Source organism: Manacus candei, unplaced genomic scaffold (genome assembly GCF_025592945.1).
Source record: "Manacus candei isolate 608988 ecotype Guabito, Panama unplaced genomic scaffold, ASM2559294v1 h1tg000063l, whole genome shotgun sequence".
Classification (NCBI taxonomy): Eukaryota; Metazoa; Chordata; class Aves; order Passeriformes; family Pipridae; genus Manacus; species Manacus candei.
The window spans coordinates 3270491-3293731 of NW_026138111.1; the positions used below are offsets into that span (position 1 = coordinate 3270491).

A 23241-nucleotide genomic window follows, 5' to 3' on the forward strand; every position below is an offset into this window, starting at 1 on the left:
ACCCAAGCCCCCCACTGCATACCAGTGCTACTTTAGCTCTTGTAAACACAGGATGATAACTATGTGGTGTTTATCTCCGTGGGATTGATAAGGATTGTTTTACGGGTGCTGCTGGCATGAGGATGGGTAAATGCTAAGAGCCCTGTATTCCTGCAGAGCATTCCTTGTTTTATAGATGTGGTTTGGGCTGCATCTGAGCTCTGAAGCAGCACTGGGCTGAATGAAGTCCATGATGAATGCTCCCTGTGGGACAATCCAGCCAGGAATGACACGACTGTTTTTATCTGAGGAAAAGCCATCATTAGGTCTGTTCTGTGTCCTGCAAGAATATGTATACCAAGGGTAGGATTTTGAAACAGAGGCATAGCTCACTTCAGTCTTTTTAAAACTCTATCACTTCTATAGCATCTGCTTAGCCCCAGTTTCCTTCTGTATTTAAATAATAAAAGGAATTACAAACTAAAATTTAGGCCAATTCCTACCTTCTTTATCGCTCCAAAAAACTGCTGAGTAAACCCTGACTTTTGTGAAGTGCTGCATGTGGGAGAAGAGCTGGAGAAACTGTTTTTCAACGTTTCTGGCCCTTTAGAGTCACTGCTTAAACCAAAAAGCTGGAGTTATTCTCCAGTTGCTGGTTGCATTAATGAAAAATGTGGGAAACCCCTTATAAGCATAAGAAAAATAGGCATTGCAGGAGGTCCATTGACAAAGGAAGGTTCTTCCAGTTGCTTTCAGTGTTAAGCATCTGTGCACTGCCATCCAGTGGGCACTGGGAAATTGGCTCTCTGTTGCCCACTGCTAATGGGCTTGTGCTGCATGGAGGTACTTGCCCATTGCATTTTCATAGATTAACAGAATATGCTGAGTTAGAACGGACCCATCAGGATCATCGAGTCCAGCTCCTGGCCCTGCACAGGACACCCCAAGAATCACACCATGTGCCTCATAGCAACCACACCATGTGCCTAGCAATCCTCCTTTTGGATTTCCAAACTCTAAATCAGGAAGCACTATGCTGTGCACAGGAATGTATTACAGAGCTCCCTTAAAGACTACAGCTTGATTACTAAATCACCTGGTTTATTAAAATGTATTTCCTACTTCCATATAAACTCAACTGGTGGGGGGGAGGGAAGAGAAAATTACATTATTCAGTGTGACAAAATTCTATATGCTCCTTCAGATGTAATTCCAGAGGACAGTCCCTTGTACCAGGAATCTCAGGAGGTGGTAATCATAGAGACTTCAGCTGCATTTTACCTGATGGTCTGTTCAGACCCTAACTTTTGCATGTTGCATACTTGCTTTCCTGCTCCATGATTTCATTTTTAATGGCTATCACTTTTTCCTCTAGTTGTCTCAGTTGCTCTGCCTTGTCTTGTTTGGTTTGATTCAGTTCCTGAAGCTTCTTCTCCAAATCTGGAAGAGCAGAGACAGGCAATGGTGCTCACATTTCTTGTGTAAGTAAAATCCAGGGATTAACAGCATTTCTTTTCCCAGAAGTTTTAGAGACAATAAGCCCATTTCAAATGGGGAATGTTATATATGCAACTGGAGGGGAAAGTCTGGCTTCTGGATAGTAAGAGAAGCATGACAGCCTTAAAGAAATCAATTTCTCAGCATGTGCTTTTGTCCATCAGCTAGGATTGGGCAGGACACAGACCTCTTAAAGGACTTGGTTTAAGTGGAAACACTCAGAGGAACAGTGTGTCCACTAATGTGTGTCAAGCCTAGACAATTCAGGCATAATGGGCTTAGGTCTCCCTTACGGGAATGTTTTCTGCTGATCCCCTTGAAGCTACATGAGTGTAAGCACACTGGTAATGAGTATTCTCTACCTGCTTCCAGCACCCTTGTCATAGGGACATTTGAAGTGACTGAGAGAAGCACTTAATGCTTCTCCTCGAGGTATATGCTCAAAATATTTATTTGGATCCTGTCCTGGAGAATTTGCTGCTGGGATGGAGTTTCAGCTTCAGTTTTGCTGATGTTACATGGTATTTTCAGATGTTGAGCCTGGCAGGATCCTAGACCTAAGGATTCCCAGCGGGAATGCCCAGACCTTTGCTACAGGCAGAATTAGGTTTCCTGTGTGCAGTGACATGAGATGGGCTCTTCATTTTTGGTGACCCTCTAAACCCACCCAAGGTGAGATGTGTGGTGGTGTGGGAGGACTGGTGCCGGTACAGCCAGAGCAGCCACAGTCTCCACTGCCCATGACCCCTCTGCTTCCCAGTCACGGCCCCACAGATTCAGGGCACGTCAGCTTCAGTCTCCACAAGCCAGTAATTGTGCCTGGTTTGTTCTGCCATTGCTTGGAGATAATGTCTCTGAAGGGGAACAAGTATGGACTGATGAAAAACAGCTACCCTGCAGCTCTGTAATACAAGCCATCACTTGGGTAATATAAGGAAAGACAGAGCACAGGTCCAAATGCCCAAAGCAAGTGCATAAATTAGGGCCTCCAACTAAGTCTGCAGCCAAGTTTCATGCAGGTTTTGCACTTGTCCTGTTTTTAAACTGACTGAATAAAATCTCTGCAAGTGCCTGTGTGGACAGTTCTTAAACTCTGCTTATAACAACCAATTTACGTCAGAAAAAGCCAAATCAACTCAACTACTTTTAAACTGAGTAGCTTCAGGGAGGTATTTTCACCAGTTAAGTTGTTTTAAACGCAATTTCAGGTGAATCTAGCCTGTTAGTGTCTGTGGGCAAGGACTTCAGTCTTGAATTCATAACTGTCACAATGTTTACGACTTGCTATAGAAGTGAGAACACCACCTGTTATTCTTTTAATCTTTTTTTCAGTCTCTTCAGCCAGTTTTTCTGCTTCTTCTTTCAGCTGCTTCACTTTTTCCAGTGTTACTTTTGGAGGTCCTTGGGCTTTTAGCTTTTCTTGAAGAATGGTGTACTTTCTTTTAATGTCAGCAAATTCCTGTAACAAAACGCCATTGCTTAGTTTAAGAGCATTTCAAAATTAATCTATTGTACAGAAGGAGATTTTTATACTTTTTTTAACATCCTCTTTGAATCAAACTTTAGATTTCTCATTCTCTTAAATATTAAAACAATAAATCCTTAATGCATATACATCAAAAAATGCTTTGCAAAACCTGATAAAAATCAATTAAAACAAACTGCCAGTGGAGTAATCTCAAGGAAAGGGAGAGGCAAGAATATAAAGAAAATATTAAGATATTTAAAGGTTATGCTGTTTTTACTTCTGTTGATAGGGCTTTTCTGTAAATTTCATTTTGACATAAGGCTTAATTCAAATTTAATTATCTGTAGCAACATCGGGATTTTTACATCTTTGGCTGGCTAATCTATTCCCTGCTGATCTTGGTTGCTGTTGAGGCTGCAGTTTAGATTTCACCTTGGTTTCTTATAACTTGGAAGCAGTCATGCTCCAAGCTTGTGCTGTGGGTGCTTGGTTCTTCTTGCAATTTTAGAAAATTTCTAGCTGCATTCTCAAAAAGTGAGCTACTGAAAAACACCAGGCCAACCAAAAATTCCAAGTAACTCCCACAGCAATTTTCTCTGAAGGAGAACAGCGAGGGATGAATGGCCAGGCTGCTTCCATCACTCATGTATTTTAATATCTGGTTTTATGATTTGTTCTGTTGTTTTTGTTGGTGCCCATGGTGACTATGAGTCTTATACACAGTGCAACAAAAAATGTCATGGAGTAGCCAGAGAAATGTATATGTTTTCTTTCATTCAAGCAACTACAAGTATATGACAGAAGCCTTAAAATAAAACATAAATTATACTTAACCTGTGACATTTTACACTGCATGGCATAAGTAAAATGTTAATAGTTTTGAGGGCAGCAGGGTAACACTTCTGAAGCAAAACTACTATGAAAGATGAAGGGAATTTTTTTTCCCTTAACACATGCCAGAAAGGCTTACATTATCAATATTCTGGGCTCGCTTGTGTGCTGCTTCTGCCTCTGCTCTTGCCTTTGTAGCTTGATTCTTGTTCCTCAGCGTTTTTGCCTGCCAGGTAGCAATTTCATCTTCCATCTCAGTCTGTTTGGCTGACAAGTCATTTAGTTCATTGTTTGTGTTGTTCACTCGGATCTCAGCCTAAAACAGAGCAATTGAAATTTCTGGTTTCTTATGCAACGTCCATCCAGCTTGCAGAGCGTGGTAATGAGGGAGATAGTCAATGGATTAAGAAGAAGAGACCCTTAACCAGTATGGAATTGGTGTCATATCTGTGCCACAATCTGGTTTTATTTATTTAAGTTTACATTAAGGAAACTTCAGGATGAAGTTTCTCTTCTAAAATATGTGTAGCAAATGAAATATTTACAGCAAGATACCTGTGAGATTTGTGTTCTTATGCCTTGTATCTCTTCATTTAACTTTATGATGGTGTTTTTGGAGTGTCCTTGGGACTTCACAAGATTTTTCAGTTTATTATTAATTTCATCCACAGGCAGAACACCTTTAGCTGCTTTGCTAAAATGGAAAAATAGAATCTAGTGTAGTATCGTGATGTGGAGAACAAAGCAAGAACATGTTTCAAATGCACCCATGCTGACATGCAAAAATGTTTCCTCAAATTCAAAAGCAAACATAAAATTGGGGTTTGGAGGTTCGTAAAGCAAAACCTCTGTAAGGGACTTTGTGTGGGAGCTCCTGAGTTGCTGTATTCAAGGTGGGGCTGGATGCTGTGGGCTGCGTGGTGATGCACTGCGAGTAGGGAAGACTCATGGGTGAACATGTTTTTTCTCTTGTTTGTTCTTTCTCACCCTCATTTAAACCATTCAGTGAACCAGATCTAATGCTCCACCAGGCCCAAGGTGGAAGTAAGTAGCTGCTTTGGCCTCTCTGACTCAGCAGGCACAGGAGCCAAGAGCTGGCAGGAGCTGCTTCCTTGCAGCACGTCAGCTCCTGCAGCCGAGCAGTGATGGCTCCTTCCTGCCGGAGAGGCCCCGTGGAAATGGCAAGGTGAAATCTGCTGTCATCTGAACTTTCCCTCCAGTGTCACTAGGATACTGCCAGGGGTGTAGAACAGTCCTACCGTGCTCAGTGCCAGCCCAGCTGGAGCTGGCACTTCAATATGAGAATACCCTTCTTACTTTGCTTCTTGTGCCTCTACCAGCAGTGTCTGAGCATCCTCCGTTTTTATGCTTCCCTTATTGTTCAGGTGGTACTCTTCACAGTGGTTCATAATGCTCTTGATTTTGCCAAGCATTCTTGTGAGCTCTTGTGGAGTCAGGGAAAGGTTTATTTGCAGAACATAATTTGCCACCTTCTCAATGTCTTCTGGAGGCGCACTCTCATCTGCAACAGAAATGGAGCTGAGAGCATCCTGAAGTGTCTCTTTCCTCCCAGTGCAATGTAAATGGTCATTATGGCTGCCTACCCTTTGAGTTATGTGGGAGAATAAAGCTGACGGGCACAGCAGGGGGGTAAGAGAATTATCTCCAACATTTTGTAATTTAATATTATGCTTCCAGGTACTGCTGTTAGTGTTGTCAGAACTGGCTAAAATGAGGATTTGAACCCACTTTGAACTGAGTTATTGAAATTCTGTTGTAGAACCGAGCCCATGGAAGGTTTTAAATCAGTGCCCAGCACAGCTAGATGTGTCACAGCCCATTTCTCCCTTGGCCCACAGATCAAAGAGGTGCTGGCAAGACTGGGGTGTGAATGGAGCTTTCCAAGCTGGTCAGTGGGTGTAATCCCTTCCCTGGAGTTGCCACAATATTGAGAAAGTGGCTCCTTCCCTGGTTAATGAGAAAGGCTAAGCTGCAGAGGGAACCTGGGTCAGACTTGGATAGAATGGGAATTTACAATAAAAAAAACCCTATATTTTGACAATTCCCATTGCAAATGAATGAGCTTGTCCTAGCTCTTTGCTAAGAGGCACAGGCACACACAGAGCAGTCAACACCTCCTGAATTCTCCTCATGGGTTCTGTTTTCTGTTCACTTCCATTTATAGATAAGACCTTGTGTGATAAACAGTTGAAACATAGTTAATGTTTATGCTAATGCTCCAGAGCTACTCTGCAACAATTAAATAGAAGATATTTAGTGTGCAAACAGTAGTTCATTCCTGAGAGGTATTTTCTGTAGAAATATATTCTTGCAAAATCACCATTCACATCAGTGTAGAGTACAGAAGATTTAATGTAACTTTATGCATCTCAGCTGTTACTGTTCTTAAACTTCAATTAACAAAACAAAGATTTGAAAAAATCTTTTTGTAATTGTTAGTAAATGCTGTATGTCTACTAAGAAACATAAAAGAGCTAAAGGTGGAATTTTCAGTTGCTATCATATAAGACTCTGAGAATATTAAGGAATTAAATGGACTTAAATCTTCCAGTTCAATAAAATAATTTAAATGTTTCTGAACAAAAGGAGTTTTCTGTCATCTGCCCTTGCACACACTTGGATGTAGAAGTATGAATGCCAAAGGGCTGCCAACATGCAATCCATAGACATTTATGAGGTCAGAGATTCAAGAGATTAAAAAAATCCTGCCACATTTGAACCTCTTTGATGTGCATCTGGTAAAAAAACTTAGGGTCCATTTCTTACAGCATTTTTCGGCAATCGTGTGGGTGGAATATTTTTAGGGTATATATGGTTATTTTGTTACTTTTGTTATGAGAGCTGTGAAGTTCTACCAGAATCCTTTGATTCCTCGAGTTACAGCTTTACGGAGACGATGGAGCGGTATTGTCCTAATTCCCACGCTCCCTATGGAGAGCCTCTATTTATGGGCCTGGAGGAAGGGGGTGGAATAACAATTTGAGAATTCGTTGGACATGCCTGGCCATTATAAATTGTATGAAATTATCTTAGTAGTCCTTTACTCAGATAAACCAGGAACAGAGGGAATTCAAATTGAGCAATAATAATAATAAAAGATAATCAGAACGTAAGAGATCTATTGTAAAATGAATATGAAGTACTGTCACCTGGGAGAAGGAAGCACGAGAAAAAAGGGATTGAAAAAGGTCACACAGATCAGGAGGTGGACAAGAAATTTCATGTGTATACAGCTACATAATTTTCTGGCTATCTATTGTGCTATACTATATTGCAATATATATATAAAAAATGAGTCAAAAAGAACATTGCATATTTACCTAATAAGAAGTATTTCACTTTTTGGATGAACTCCTTAGTGATCTCTCCATCAACCTCAATTTGATTCCTGGCTATCTCCAGTTGCCCAGTTAATTGTGAGCCTTTCAGTTTGCCATCTTCTGCCATTTTTCTAATGCTTTCAATCTAGAAATATTATTAAAAATAGCAGTGCCATTTTCTGGAGGTTATCTGTCATTGCTTGGCAAGTTGAGTTCTGACACAAAAGTAATTTTGATTCAAGCCTCAGCTGTAATCACTTGATGTGGCTTTGAAAAGCAGTAGGAGCCCCCACTGGGGAACTCCAGAAGCTGCTACATCTTGCCCTTCATCTGGCCTCAAAAAAAGCCTAAATCAAGCATTTTTTTCTCTCTGCAGCCACTGCTAAACCACAGCCCCCTTCTGTTTCCAAAAGAAAGTGCTGAGTTGTTACAGTACTGCAGCATGTCAGTGATCAGAATCAGATCTGAGGAGATGTGATCAGATTCAGATCTGATTGTAGAAAACTTAACATCATTTGTCATTTCATATTGGACTTGCTGTTGAAAAAAACACTTAAAGAGGATACAAACAAGGAAGGTACAGTTCAAGTTCAAGTCTTTAAAAGTTACATTTTGCCATTAAATTAGTATTCTTGATAATTTAAGTGAGAGCTTTAGATTAATCATCAAATTCCAACAATATTTTGCTTTGCTAGGGGCTTTGCCTTAAGGAAAGGCACGGGTACTGCCTCTCTGTGGTCTGCAGAGGAAAGAGATTCGGTCATTCTCCATGCAACAAGAAAAATAGTGATGTTTTTACTTCTGAATATTCTCAAAATAGTTCACTCATTTTCACGGAGCTGCCTGAGGTTTGTGAGCACCAGAGGCAACGTCCCAGCAGTCTGGCACTCCCCACGTCAGCAGATGCCTTTTGCTGCTGCCCCTCCGTGTCCTGGGGCCCCAGGCCTGTGTCCTGATTGCTCATTTCTGAACTCACTGGCTGTGATGCCCTGTCGTGTGCATTTTAAAAAGAGGAAATGGATGCCCAGGCACCCTGCAGGGACAGGACAAAGCCACAGCAGAATGTCATTTCTGTTGGAAAATGTGTTTGGCCTATAACTGTAACAGGCATCATGTCTGACTGTTAGTAAGAATGAACTCTTTACTGGTGTTTGGGGATTTGTCTTTTTTATTTCCTTGGCACATGTTGCATTGGCCACACTTTGCTTGAATTATTTTTCACTGCTACTGTGCAATACAGTTGACTAATTGATGCCTTCCTAAGCAGCATTGGGGACAGAAAAGCTTCATCTTGAAATTATTTACAAAAGTTATTTAATGGCAAACATAAGAGTAATATGAAGTTGTATAAATAGAGCTTAATGCTATGCACAGCAGTAATCCCATTGCAGTAAGCATGTCAGGCTACTGACAAATGGTGCCCTTTGAATCTTTCCCAATAAAAATATAGATAATACTAGCCTGAAGCCACCAATTTCCATAGATACAGGGCACCATGACCTGTGAGATCTTGGCAGCTGTGAGAAAGAAGAAGAAGACATAGCTAGAGCCACAGTCTCTTTGGGGAGCTGGCACCTAATAATCCCAGTACTGAACCATGATAGGTCTGTGATATAGGGACAGGGTCCATCATTATGTCACTGCTCTTTGTCCAAAGAGCAGGTGAGTTTTTGTAGGTTTGTGACATCCCAAATCTCATCCTCCATCCATTTCACTGAACAAATATAGGTTTGATATACAGCACCTGATTCTCCGGTTCTTGTAGCTGAGTAGTTGAGTTATTTAGCAACATAGCAGTCTCCTCAGCTTTCCTGAATGCCTCAGTGGAAAGAGGAAGAGCTCCACTGCAGTTTAGGCCACCACACTGCCTGAGCCCAAGACCGTCCTGGCACAAAGCTCCCCAGCAGGCTGCTGTGACACAGGGCTGGTCTCCTGGCACACCACAGATCTGCAATGAGGAAGATGCTTATGTCAGTACTCCTCTGGGGGCCTGAGATAAATTCCTGAGGGAAGGAAGATGTTTGACATCATATGAACATTAACATAGGATGGGATTTTCCCTAAGACACAGTGGTCTGGTCTCTCTAAAGATGGGTGTCACTGTCAGTCACAGGTCCCTTTCCCCTGATTTGAAGGACACAATGGCAGCCCAAGGCCCTGAGCATCCTTGCAGGACTCATTTGTTAGGCTCCACATGTTGCACTGACCCTTGCTTCACCCTTCTTTGGCAAAATGGGTGAAACCATCCTCTGGCCATATCCAGCCCATGGGTCAATGGCTTCTTCTAAAGGATCCAGATCACCTCTCACACAACATGCTACCATGTTTAGCTCTCCATATGGTTTGACACAGATGTTAAGATTAAAGGCTTAGCTGGGTGATCTCTTCCAGATCTGTCAGGACCGGCTGAAGGTACTATCAGGTACTACCAGTTGCTGCCCTGTGGAAGAAGAGAAATCCCCTCCTTTCCCATAGGTGATGCAAAGGATATGTGAGCACTCCCCATCCACTTCAGAGCAGAGTTGCTCTGCTTAGCTTAAGTTATTCACAGAGGAGGTTTGGGTTAATCTTTCTGAAATAACATTGATGTCCTCTTGAGACTAGAGAGTGCTTACACAGTTCCTTGTGCTGGGTCTGCCCTGGGAACAATGGCTTCCAGAAGGTAGCTGAATAACTACAGCTGAGAATTGCAGCTGTTTCAGACGTGACTGCATGGCTGTGCCAGGGAAGTGTCATTTTCCATATTTAAAAATGCACGTAAGCACACTTTCTAAAGTAAAACTTACTACAACATGAAAAAAGAGGTTTTTCTTTAGATCCCATTCAAAATCCACAGTGCCTACCTTTTCGTTCAAGTTTTGGATGTCAGGGCTTTTGATCATTTTGAGCTGTTGCAGCACATTACTTGCTTTTAAGACCTCATAGTCCAACATAGCGAGCATGTGGCTCCTGGTGTACTCTGAGAATCTTAGAAAAGGGGTTGTACCCCTGGTCCTCTGTTCTGCCAGCAATGATACTTCAAAGTGTTTCCTAATGTTGCTGATGGCCTCTGTAACAAGAGAAATAGGGTTTAGTACTAGCTGCATTTTGGTTGCATTTAGTTCATGTATTTACTTGAATTCTGGACTATTGGTGAGTGACAGGTGATTCAGTTTGTTGTCACTGGTGTTTTGTTTGGGACAGCAGTGAGGGACAAGAATTGTCATTTCCTTAGCCAAGCTTTTTAATCCTTTACTCATCCAATGCCAAATAGGAATAGTTATCAATGCTCATAAAACCTGCTAAACTATATGAATATATGGTGGATCCTATGTCATTTGTCAGAGTCCAAGGTGTGTGAGAAGCCAATGGAATAGACAGAAGCATGGAGATCCCATTAATGACACAAACTGCTACTGCTCTGCATTCATCAGTAGCTCATGCATTGCTGCCATTGTTGATTTGATAAAAGCTCCTGTCATTTATGCTGTTTTGAAGTTTAGACAGGAGAACTGTTTCTGCCAATTGTTAAACTTATGAAGTGATCAGCTCCCTCACTGAGAGTCAGGAAAGCATTTGTCCTTTCTGTTCAGCATAGCACCCAAGAGTTAAATGGTCTGCTAAACTGAGTCCAAAATTTAGAATACAAATGGGAATATATGAGGGGTTTTTTGGCTCTGGAAAATCCAATTTCAGGACTGATGTGATAAAAAAAAAAGTATTTCCATAATAAGCTGGTAGGCCAGGCAAAAAATACTTTCTAGCAAGAGTCTTGTTTGCTTAGTAAAAGCTTTTCCTTAAGTAGACTCAATAGGGTTGGAGAATATTACATTTTTTGCAGATTAATAGCCTGAGGAAAGGACTCAAGCCTTTTGCAAAACACATAATTTACATCTGCTGGTGCTGTTGAGGCTTCCCAGGTCCCCAGAGAATCCAAATTTGTCCCCAAATTCCTAGGTAGAAATATGTGCAGAGCCAGAAGTGATTTGTTGGCAGTGAAAAAGCTGGTAAGCCACTCCATTACTGGTTGAAGTCAATGACAAGACACTGATCACGTCCTGTGTGCTTTGATTCAATCTCTAAAGCCCTTGGTCCTGCTTTGACTGAAGCTGAACAATGTTTAGTTATCTTGTGGAATCAGGCCTATTTGTTTATCTTGTAATTCTTGGAAACAATATACAGTTTAAAGTTAGCTCCTAATACAAAATACCTGGCAAGAGACTGCTGTAACTCCGTATCTAAGCCAGAGACTGTTTTCTGTGCCATAATTCCATTGGAGGAATATTTTACAGTGATTCAGCTCTCCATTAAGTGGCCCAAATGCATTTTCCACGTTTGATTTGTGATGGAGCTGTCGAGCTTCCAAGTTCCTTTACGTTAAACACAGTGTCTTAACCCAGGCTTGATTTACAGCCTAGGAAGCTGCTCTCACTGCATTACCATACCACAGTGGCTGCAAAGCCAGGGGCCAAGGCTGGAAAGCCATAACTTAACAAGATCTCATAAACTGCAAACATTCTTTTAAGGACACTTGTGTCTTGGTTTTTTCAGTGGTTTTTAATTCATCATTAGATATTGACATTTCCAGGTCAGCTAACTAGCCTGGAAGGAAAACTCTGAGTCCCGATCCTCTGCAAAGAGAGGTAGGTAGGACCCCATTCCATATGTGTGCCTAGGGCACAAGTGCCATATGTGCCCCAGATGGTATACATGGCTATACCCTGCTCTACCCCAGCAAAAAAGAGAGAGGAAAAAGCAGATAGAGCCGTATGTAAGATGTTCTTCTGGTCCCAAAAGGAAAGTGGAATGAAGGAGCCAGTCTCTCTCCCAGGTATCAGAGAAACTGGTTATCTTGAGGGGAATGCTATTTTTATGCTATTAGATGGATGGTAGCAGGACCAATGAATATTTGTGGCCCTGATAGGAAATTCAGCCTAAATTCAAGGTCTTCCCCTCCCCACACCCCCATGTGCTTTTTATAGGGCTGTTTATCTGTCTCCAGAGGCCAAAGATGAAGTGGGTTTGGAATGTGACCAGAGAGCACCATGGATGCTTCAGCTGCGCATCCACTGACCTCCCTGGGATTTATTGTTTCTTTGACTTTCTGTCTTTCTCAGAGTCTACACGAGGATGAGTTGGATTGGGAAGCGGAGCCTGGGAGAGCTGTGCTGACTGCTCGCACAGGGACCTGAGCGGAAGAGCTGTCCCCGGGGGCTCTGCCAAGTACAACAGGGCACGGGAGCCCTAAATCTTAGTTAATCCCTCTTTTACCCTATTCCTTTCCCTCTGCTTTGTATTCTGTTGACTTTTCCTTTTTTTTTTTTTTTTTCAATCTTGTCTAGACCAATCTTTTTCTTGCCTGAATGAAACACAGAGGAACTGTAAATGGGATTGCATTGCCTGCAGCTTGTGTCTTCAGTGGTGGGCATCCTGTCTTCTGGGGGTTCATATTGTGGCAGCCATCTCTCTGGAGAGTATCCTGCTGACCATCTCCTGCCATTGTGGGTGATCCAGCATCTGATAGAGATCCCTGACTGATACATCCCTGTCTTTCTCCAGAAACCAGTCTGGGACATTGTCATTACAGCTATTAACAGCTGATGGATACTATACTTAGCTCAAGCACAGACAGTGTAATTCTTTCAGAAATGCCAGGGAACTCAGTTCTGCCTTCACATTTTTTGATGATGGAGAGCTAGTTCTGTACCACATAAAGTTATGTATTTTCCCATGGGAACACTAAGAAGTTGCACTATGACACTCTGCTTTAATTAAACAAACCATTGCTGGACTACATTCTCTAAATATTGCTAAGAGCAAGAGGAGTCAAAAGTGGTGGAAAAATCCTTTGCTGTTCTACTGCATGGTCTGTGAGTCTGTACTGTAAGAGTGGGTGACTTTTATATCCCGATGGCATTACGTTCGGATTCGTGAGACTTCTGACTGATGGGACCCTGGCACATGCATCTGAAATTTGGGATGCTAGAAATCACAGCGTTTTAAGATAAAAGAAAATTTGGAAAGTCATTATAAAATGTTTTTAGTGTTTACATTTTTGTGCTACCATAGGAAGTTAAATCTAGGGATCTTTGAAAAGTTGTATGGTTCAGTGATGAGAAAAACATTCTGAAATTTTGTGGAAAATGTTCAATTCATTGCTGGCTTACCTTTGAAGTTCAAGTACTGAAAACTTTGATGCAGATGTACTTTCTGTTGTAGAAGTTCATACACTAAGTCAGCTTCTTCTCCAATATCTTCTAAGTTCTTGTTAAGGTCAGGAAACTCATATGGCAAACTGTGAAGGAGATCCATTTGTGCAACCTTTTGTCTGAAAGGAAAACGGCAGTTATGCAGAAGTTAGACTGGATTGTTCTTAAACTAGAACTGAGTTACACAATATTTTAGAGGGCTAGAGATACATTTCTAAATGAGCAGAAACATTTACTTTAATGGCTTATTAAGAAAACTTTTAGGATGAACTGGAAAATTCCAGCATTTAAGTATCTGTCAGGGGGGGATAGAAATATATTAAGGATTATTTTTTCACAGATCTATTGAAAACAGTGACTTTGTAGTCCAGCATCTGTGTGCTGATCAGAAGTGGGACTTAATGTATAGAGATGGCTGGTGGAGTCTGGGAAAAACTGTTTCTCAGCCAAAGAATTTTTTCAGGAGCAGCTTAGCCCTTACTGAAGGTAGCCCTGAAACTCCCTGATGCCGGAGAAGGCCTCCAGTGAAAGGACAGGATGTCTCAAAATTTGCTCAATTTCAGAAATGGCATCTTCAAAGGCCTTGAAGCGCATGTCGCAGCTGTGCATTCGTCCTCCTTTATCTTCCAGCTTTGCAGCAAACCTCATCAACCCCTGAACGGTCTGAGCAAGGGCAGCAATTTCAGTGTCCCACTGGTCAAAACAAAGGTGACACTGACGGCAAGAGGGAAAGTCTTTCTCAAAGCCCCGGCCGCACTGGTCGCAGAAGCGGCCGGTGACCCCCGCACGGCAGCTACACGCGCCGGTGGCCTTGTCACACGGGGGCTGGCGGGTTCCCTCGGGGTTACACTCACACGCTGCAAGAAAGGGACAGCAAGTTACACCCAGTTGTTCCTTTTCTGTGAGATTAATGCATGCAAAAGGTGTAATTGTGCATTTCAAGATAATAAAAGCAAACCAGTGTTTGAGTTAGAGCAAAGTGGACTGCACAGCTGATGGCTCTTCTTCAGCTCTAACTTCCATCGTAACCATAGAAGTAACAATAGAGGTAAATAATATAAACACTTTTGTCCATCTCATACATGCAAACATATATTTTTCTAGGTGTATGTCCCATCTCGCCTGTGAAGATAAAAGGTAAGCATTTATTTTGAGGCAGTTTCTAATCCAGTTGTCCCCAGTTAATAATACTTACAAATGCAATGCATCTGGGGATTGCCGAAGTAGTTTTCCTCACATTCATCACAACGTCTTCCACTGTAGCCTGGCTTACATGGACACTGGCCTGTAAACTGTAAAGACAGTAAGGATTTAATAACTTCTGGCAGAGCCATGTGGCTGGATATACATTATTTACTGTGCTCCTTTTTCTCCTTGTGACTTATAGCTGTATGACGACTGCAGCAACACTGCTTGCCCACAGTCTTTGAACACCATGGTTTATATAGCATTGGCCCACCTTTCTCATCTTCCTGCTTAAGGTTGTGAAAACAAAATGCACTTTGAGAGGTGGCTTTACTTTACTAATCTGAAAGATTTTGTATCTTCCAGTCTACAGATGCTCTTTGAGAACTCAACCTCTATTATCTGAGATGATTCTTTTGCTTTGCAAAACAGACTAATTTTTTATTTTTGCTAGATTAAAGTACTCATCTTAACATTTCAACTTTAAACTACATGAAAACCTCAAGGGTATATTATGCACATTGCCCTAGAAAAAATATTTTGTAATTCAGCTATTAAATTAAACTGCTGGGAATTACTGCTCCAAAAACTGCTATAGCTCAGAAAAGCAGTAGCAGCTCTTTGAGATCAAGAGCTAAATTTGCTAAAAAAAAAAAATAGTAAATCCACTAAATAAACTGGAACAAACAGAGAGTATATTGAAAGGAAAATGTGCACATACACCAGCAAGACCTTAGGATAAGCTCCTGGTACTCTGAAGTCAATAGCAAAATTGCTGTTGACTCCATGGGATGACGATTTCACCTCTCTATTCTGAAATGCTCTTTTGTTTTTCCTACATTCTAGCCCTAAAAAATACATGGGAATTAAATATGAGGAAAGGTGCTCTACCAGTCTGATAGATGAGGCATGATTAATGTAATGGTCCCAGCTGCTATTTTATGAAAATAAACACTTAAAAAATACTCATAAGACTCTTGAGTCCAAGCCTGGATTTCCTTCTTCTGTATATGTGTATTTATGAGGCAGTTTTTTCCCATGTGATACCTTTTTACAAAGTGTTTCTAAGATCCACTTGACAAAGAAACAAGAAGCAAAGAGAAATTTTTTACCAGCAAAGCCACAATATCGGAACAGGGCGTTTGATAAAATGACTTACAGTGGGATTGTGCCAACCACAAACTTCTAAAGAATTTTTGTTTTCAGGGAGTTTGACAAAAAACTACTCTTGTTTACAAGAGGGACCTCACTGTGCCATGTCAAAACACCACCACCCTCGTTCCTGGAAAGCAGAGTAATTTTCTTGCCTGGTTGCACTGGTTGCTTTGTGAGTTTTTTGGATCACAGCCACAGGTCTGACATCCTTTTCCACTAGCCAGGTCCCAGTAGCCAGAGACACATTGGTCACATGTGGCACCCACCACATTGGGCAGGCAAGGGCAAGCTCCCGTGGCTGGGTCACAGAGGCAGGCTGCGTCCCCCTCCGGGCACATGGCAGGGACAACACCTGCCTGATTGCATGTGCACCCTGGAAAAAGAAGGACAATTACTATAGCAGACTGTAATAGGGACAGCTGATGGACAGTCAGAGCTGTATATAAAGCCCATGCTGTAGGTTTACTTTAGTGACCTTGAACACATTTTCAATCTCATACCTCTCTTTCTGTAACGTTATATATTGCTTTGAGAAAACTTACTGCGAATGTTCAGTAGAGGCACAAAATATGAAAATGCAGTGAATTTTGAATCTTATTAGAATGAAATGTTAAATACGCCGAGTGAGGGGAATCTGATTTACAGTAGGCACTATCCAGTGTGGGAATCCCTAGTAAGCCAAGCAAGATAAGAAGCCTTCCTTGTGAGAAGCCAAAAGTGCTCGCTTAACCATTTCTAACAGACATTGTCCAAGAATGAACAAGGGATGGGCTTGGACTGTATTTTAGAGATTCCCAGAAAAAGTTTCCTGAAAATGCCTATAATTGTCTGGTGCATAAAAATTAGACCCTTAATCAGGCACTTTTGTGAAAATAGTTTTTGAGAAACATTGAGAAGAAGCTTATGCCTTGCTTTTCCTTACACTTGTGCCTTTCTGTTAAAACTGCTGAGTTACTGACAGTGTTCTCATGGAGTCTTATAAATTGCCTGAACAGTCTCATTCTAGCCACTTAATGAAAACAACTGCTAAGGCAGGGAGCTCAGTAAGGGATCATCTGGTTAGCTGAGCATTGCTTAGTTGGCATCAGCCAGCAACATGGATAAACAATTATCTTTTATTCCTTTACTTTTGATTCCTTCCTGAATGAGCTGAATGCATATTTATTTTGCTAACAGGGAGTACTGCTTTCATTTCACAAATGAGCATTTCCTAGGAGTGATATTCAGTATGCGATTTAGTGAAACTTGGATAACATAGAATTTAATAGATGTCACATTAAGTTATTTGTATCACTCATATATTTATATGTGGTATATAGAGAAATATATCTGGTATTCTTATATTTTGTTCTATTCATCTGCTTCAGTTTTGTTGTCCTTCCAAGGGCTAGCTTCTCCCTTCTTTTAAAAAAACCTTTTCTTGGTAGGAACACACAGTTGCAGTGCTGTTACTTACTTTGACAGTTTTGATTGAGAGCTGAGCCAAAATAACCTGGTTTGCAGAACTGGCAGTTTGCTCCATGGGTATTATGTAAACACTTGATGCATTCCCCTGTGACCCTGTTACAAGACTCCGGGTCTGTCAAATCAATGTTACTATTGCAGGGACATGGTGCACAGTCGAGCCCAGGGCTGTTTGGGTTTTTATAGAACCCAGTAGCACACTCGTCACACTGATTGCCTGTCAGAGAGGAAAGTAAAAATATTGATGGGAATTCCAGTAATTTCCAGTAGTACTGTTAAAAGATTCAGGCTGTCCAAATGCACATTTACAATGAAAAATGTCCACCTGTTTGAGACTGTTGCCCTTTAATCCTATGATCAGTTTAAAGTACAGCTTCCACATCAAAATCTGATGGAAACTCACTCTCCTCATCCCAGGTTGTTTCTACCAAGGAAGTCCTTTCAGAAGGACTAAATAGGTGCCCCCTCACACAACACCTCCAAACATATTTTTCCAGCTAAGTGCATTTAATGACATTAGTCATGGCTGGCCACATTTACAGGATTTTCCTTGGTCCTTCCCTCCCACAGCAGCATTGGAGGGCGGGGTGTGCCCAGGAGTTCAAACGAGCTCTGGGATGCTCTGCCCTTGCCTGCTGCCATTGAAACTACTTCTGCAAGCCATCTCAGTGCATGTCCTGATTGGGGTGCTACCTCTCTGCATCTCAGAAACTTTTCTGGACAGGCTGGTGTTTCTGGAACCCCATCCACCAGCTCATCCTCATCCAAGGACTCTGTTCCTTCACTGTGGTCCTCAGGACCAGAGCCTTTCACAATCTGAAAAGGGAGCCTGCTGCCACAGAGGTGACCAAGAGCCTTGCTGGAAAGGAGCAGGAGGAAGAAAGTCCAGAACTGAGGATTGTGGTGGTTTGTGAGGACAGAAGTCCCCTGGCCAAGTACCAACAAGTGTCATTTTGGCCCTACAAAAATTACTAAAGCAAAACTGCTCTTGACTTATAAAGGAAGCTTGCCTAAGTAAAGATGACAGCATTATTTTAGTTTTTGGTAGTGTTTCCCATTAAGGCTTGCTCCCATCATGGAAGATCTTTCTAATGCCCAGGGGGAGGGAAATATCTTCAACTTTCCCTTCAGGAATTCAAGCTATGTCAACAGAATCTTAGGAAGTGAGGCATCAGTGTGCTGCAAAAATATCTGCATTTGAGACAGCTGAGAATAGAAACTTCATTTCTAAAGTGACCATTTGAACGATGAAACAGTCACTTTGGGGCAAAATGTCAAAGACTGATTCCTCTATATGGAGAAAGATTTTATCTGATTAGGAAATCTTATCAGTTCTTTTTGATGCCCTGTTTTTTATGATTTGGGCTTCCAATGCTTCTTTTTAGAGGTAATGAGCAACTGCATTTCTCCCCCCTCTCCTCACAAGATTTATGTAATGGCCCTGGAAAGGAGGAGGTTTCCAGAGAGTGCCATCAGATTATTTAATGGCTTCACTGTATTCACTTAAGTGAATCCCTTTTTCAAACACTAATTGCACAACTCCCATTCTTCCTAGTCAGGACTTTCCCACATGATTTCAGTAAATTTGCGTGTTAACTCTTCTTAGCCTTTTTATTACCATTACCTAACTTGTCATTTCTGAACACATGATGGGCGGAGGACAGTAATTTTTCTCTCTTACATTAATTTGAATAAAATCAGAACCAATCCATATTTTGCTTTGTACCTGCATGTCCCTCGAGACAATTGCAGACTAGTTGTGCAGACTGGGAGTCCCGGTGACAGGAATGTGCAAAATACCTATTGCTTGTAGGTACCCCTGGGCACATGCATGGGCGGCAGGGTTCTCCTTCCAGAGGGTTTCCATAATAGCCATCCATGCACCTGTCAAAGCAGTCAACATAAAGCAGTACAAATTGTCAAGCACTCCTTTCAGTCCATGCAGGTGAATCAATTTATATGCATACATATTTATATGTATATATATTTATATGTATATATATTTAATTAACATTCCAGGTCATTGTAATGCTATCTCCATTAATTGGTACAGATACATCAAGCTTCAAAGGTGTTCTAAAATGGAAAATCAGAGCTGCGTTCCCAAAATCTGGAGCAAAAATAAAAAGACACATGTTTTCTTTTCAAGGAATATTTATGAAGACTTTCACCTACTCTGGAACAATTTCAGTCTAAATGATTATGATATGACATATCACACATGCTCTACATAGGCAGCTAAAAGCTGCCAGATAAAAATTCCGTGCATTCATCTATCACTACATATATTCATCCATTTCCATACAGACACACACACTGAGTGGTTGGCATGACAGTAGAAAGTGCTGGCAGAGGCAAAAAAAGCAATGATTCATTAAGAGCACTCAGAGAATATTGCATATTTTAGATGCAATATGTATTGAGCCGTGCTCTGTCTGACATGTTCTGCAAACCTGGGGTAATGGCTGTTTCAAAGTGGTGGTGGCTGTGCTGTTACCCAGACAAGTTTTTGGGGTTTTTGGGGCTCCTTGGGGGCTCAGCCACCTGCCCACCTTCGCTGCCTCTGCCTCCATGTCCCAACCCCCTGTGGTTTTGCAGCTGCGGCAACGCAGCGGCTTCTGAAGCATCTGCAGTCTTTGATCTGCTTTACTATGGCAAATGGGAACACAATTCACCATATGCATACGAGCCAGGCTAAAAGACTTGGCTGTTTGATTATCCTCACCCTGGGGTCTGAAGCTCCTGCAGAGGCACAGGGCAACAAGTATTTCAGTCCATTTTAAATCTATTTGCCACCTACAAGCACAGTAGCCAAAGGCTGTATTGTCTAAAAGCACTGCAAGAAAAGCTCAATAGGTTTCACAGGGAAATCCTCTTAGAAGTGAATGACGAGGTACAATCCATCCAAACTAAACTAAATTAATTAATTTTTGATGTCCATGTTGAACTCTGATACTGCTGACAGCATATAGAATAAAAAAGAGGAGAACTATTCTGAATGGAGCTGGAACATGTGGGAAAAGTAATTTGCTGGTCATATGGAACTAATACAGCCAGCAAACAGGGCATATTTATTTAAGCTCTTCAGAGATAACTGCAGGTATTAAATTGAGTATTCAGGATGAGGTTAGCCTCTTGTTTGATGGTTAACCTCTTGGCTAACCTCATGCTGAATTTTAAATTTAAAAGCTGGCAATTTGAGAGATGTCAGAAGCTTTGTGCATGTCTTCAAGCACATGGTGCTATGGCACTCATCTCTCAATTGCCTTCTTGCAGGGAGCCTGCTGCAATGCTGTGTGCATGCCATGCCTGCAGTCTGCCCACAGGCACTGCATGCACAGTCCCACGTGCATTTGCCAAACAAATAGGTACCTGACGTACAGCAGCTAGGCCCAGTTTAATCCCGGCTTTGGTATATGTTTCCTGTTAAGGCCACTGATGCATTTGTAGGTCCCCAGCTACAGAGGCATTTCGGAGAGCACCAATGTTTGGGTGAGCTTTGCAGTGCTGCCCATCAGGTTACCTTTCACAGTGGTTCCCAGCCGTAAACCCATGGCAGTCCAGGCACACTCCGGTCAGAGGGTCGCAAAGCTCCGCATTGCCATTACAAGGGCAAGGACGGCAGTGGGGAAATCCAAAATACCCAGGCAGACATCGGCTGCAGCGCTGGCCATCCACCTCCCGGCGGCAGGAGCACTGCCCCGTCACCTGGTCACACAGCATGCTCAGGGAGCCTTGTGGGTGGCACTCGCATGCTGGAAAACACCAAAGGCAAAGCTGTGTCCTGAACGTATTCCCACCGACATGCCTCATCTCTGACACTGCTCAAAGGCAGTCAAGAAGCAGGGATGGAAAACTCGTTATTCGTGGAAACATCTTTTATATTGCTTCACACATAATCCTGGATTCAAAGCCCTAAAAAGTTTGAGTATGCATGAAGAACCAAGATAGTGGTGCTGGCTGCCAAGTACTCACCATAGCAGCCATGGAAGCCGAAGCCGTAGCTGCCCGCAGAGCAGGTGTCACAGCAGCGTCCCACGACATTGGCTTTGCACTGACACTGGCCCCCCAGTTTACTGCAGTTGGCATTCAGCGACCCCTGGGGATTGCACTTACAGGCTGCCAAGGGGAAAGAGAACCAAAACAGGCTTGGGTATCAAGGAGTGTGACTGCTCTCATCAACTTGCTGGTTTCACACTTTAAAATAGGAAGGAAAGAGCTTGATTATTCTTATCAGGGGTTCACTAACCACTGATGGCCATGGCTTGGATTGTTTGATGGTGTAGCATCAATGGTGATGGTATATTAGGCACCAGCATAAGTCTTGGTGTTGCAGTTGCCACATTCAAGGCACTGCCTTCAGCACACATTTGGGATAGGACAGAAAGGGCGTAGCAAAACGTAGATCCAAAACAGAGAAATCCTGAAGTCTAGAAGGGTTTGATATAAACCTACCTTTAGCTGCATCACTGGACATAACCTTCAAGCTGTACTCAGACAGTCTGCATCTGTGTAGTGTTGATTTCTTTCTGGACATCTTGGACTAACTTATTGAGTGAAGATGCTCTGATCACTCACAGAAGATGTTTGTCCAGGATGCTCTATAAAGCACCAGAAAACTAAAGTGCCATGTTTTACTAGGAAATCTCACCACTTTGGGAATTGGGCTAATGAGGAGTTAGCACAGCCCAAGCCTAAATGAGGGGGGTCTGTGGCTGCACAGCCATGACCTCATCACCTGATATGAGAGTGAAGCATTGACCCTTCTAAAACTGCCCAAATCAAGCAGATGCTATCACTTCAAAGGCATTGCTGAAAGGCTCTCTGAAAGTAGGTGGCCATTGAAGTTGTCCAGGAAGACCCCTCCTGTTAATGGACCCAACACCTGGGAGATTTCCTTAGCCGCTAAGCCCAGCTACCCTTTCTATGGGGGTCCAGGAAGCCTGGGAGCTTCACACCCCACCTGCCACTGCCCTCTTGCTGGAACACCACCAAAGTTTTCTTGGTGAATATTCTTCCAGTACATCAGCTTGCGTGCCATCATACCAAGGCATCCAGCTGGCCTGCAGCATCCAGGGAGAGGGCTTAAAAACTTCCCTGACCTTTTACAGCAGCCAGAAAAGCAGGAATTTTACTGCCTTGGCCATATGGTAAAGTCTCATCTTGATTCAATGCTCTTCAGAAAACACACAAGCACTGCCATGGTCCCTGTTGCTCTGCTCCACAAAGCTCAGCAGGTGTGATAAACTCCAAGAATCATGCCACCAAAAGATGTTTGCAGCCCGCTCAGGGTTCAGCGAGATGTGTATCCACACATAACACGTGCTGATCTGCTTCACTCACCTACACCACCATGGGCTGAGAGCTCGTCAGTCAACATAACCTACAAACCCAAGGGAAAACCAGCAACTGTCCCAAAGAGCTGCCTGTGCAGGCTGGTCCTTACCGACGGCGCCGTTGTGAATCCGGGCTGACATGCTCACTATGAGCCGTGCACACGCTTCAGGCAGGACGTGAGGCCCGACTTCAGATGCAATTTCAATGCAGTGATACTTCTGGTACTCATCTAAATCCTTTTCACTGCATAAGTTCTCCACGGAGCTGATTCTGGGAATAAGTCCAAGCTTTGGCATTAAGAGGGAAAAGAAAATATTTTTGCTTCGATATATTGAAAACCAGAATTTCCCACATTCTCTTAATGTGCTTTGCATTGCAAGGACAGAGGCCCAGAGCACCATGTTTCCAAATCTGCTGTTGTGCCACTCTGTCATCAAAATTCATATTTATTCTGAAGGTCTAGACATTCCCTGAGTTCTTCTAATAAAAGAGACTGTATATAAAAACATAAAATTATAATAAGACCTCAGATATATGCTCAGATCTGGTTTTGATTCTAAGATGGGCTGTGGTAGTGACTCCAAAAGCAGTATCTGGCCAAAATTTTTACTTGTATTACTGTGATAGAGGAAAATAAGCTGAAGGTTCCATGTCCAATTATGGCCAGCCCTTGTCAGATCCCGTTCTACGGAAGCAATTAGAAAAATGGACCTAAAAATAATTTTCTCAAGAGAAGGACTCAAAACTAACACCCAGTTCCTGACTTGGTAGAAACTTGGGAAATATCTGGACCTGA

General features: G+C 42.3%; 1 protein-coding gene across 1 annotated transcript in view; it reads right to left on the reverse strand.

Annotated features, from left to right (window-relative positions):
* Positions 1-1106: 1106 nt before the first annotated feature.
* LAMB4 (laminin subunit beta 4) overlaps positions 1107-23241 on the reverse strand; it is a 40385-nt gene continuing 18250 nt past the window's right edge. Inside the window, exons 18-34 of the mRNA XM_051805165.1 lie at positions 22555-22732; positions 21084-21227; positions 20632-20863; positions 18835-18992; positions 17101-17325; positions 15797-16017; positions 14500-14596; positions 13786-14161; positions 13263-13423; positions 9960-10165; positions 8861-9064; positions 7117-7261; positions 5093-5297; positions 4331-4469; positions 3915-4091; positions 2782-2935; positions 1107-1419 (exon numbers count right to left, since the gene is read on the reverse strand). Coding sequence (XP_051661125.1) covers positions 1280-1419; positions 2782-2935; positions 3915-4091; positions 4331-4469; positions 5093-5297; positions 7117-7261; positions 8861-9064; positions 9960-10165; positions 13263-13423; positions 13786-14161; positions 14500-14596; positions 15797-16017; positions 17101-17325; positions 18835-18992; positions 20632-20863; positions 21084-21227; positions 22555-22732 — 3162 coding nt within the window. The 3' untranslated portion in view covers positions 1107-1279. The remainder of the gene's footprint in view (positions 1420-2781; positions 2936-3914; positions 4092-4330; positions 4470-5092; positions 5298-7116; positions 7262-8860; positions 9065-9959; positions 10166-13262; positions 13424-13785; positions 14162-14499; positions 14597-15796; positions 16018-17100; positions 17326-18834; positions 18993-20631; positions 20864-21083; positions 21228-22554; positions 22733-23241) is intronic.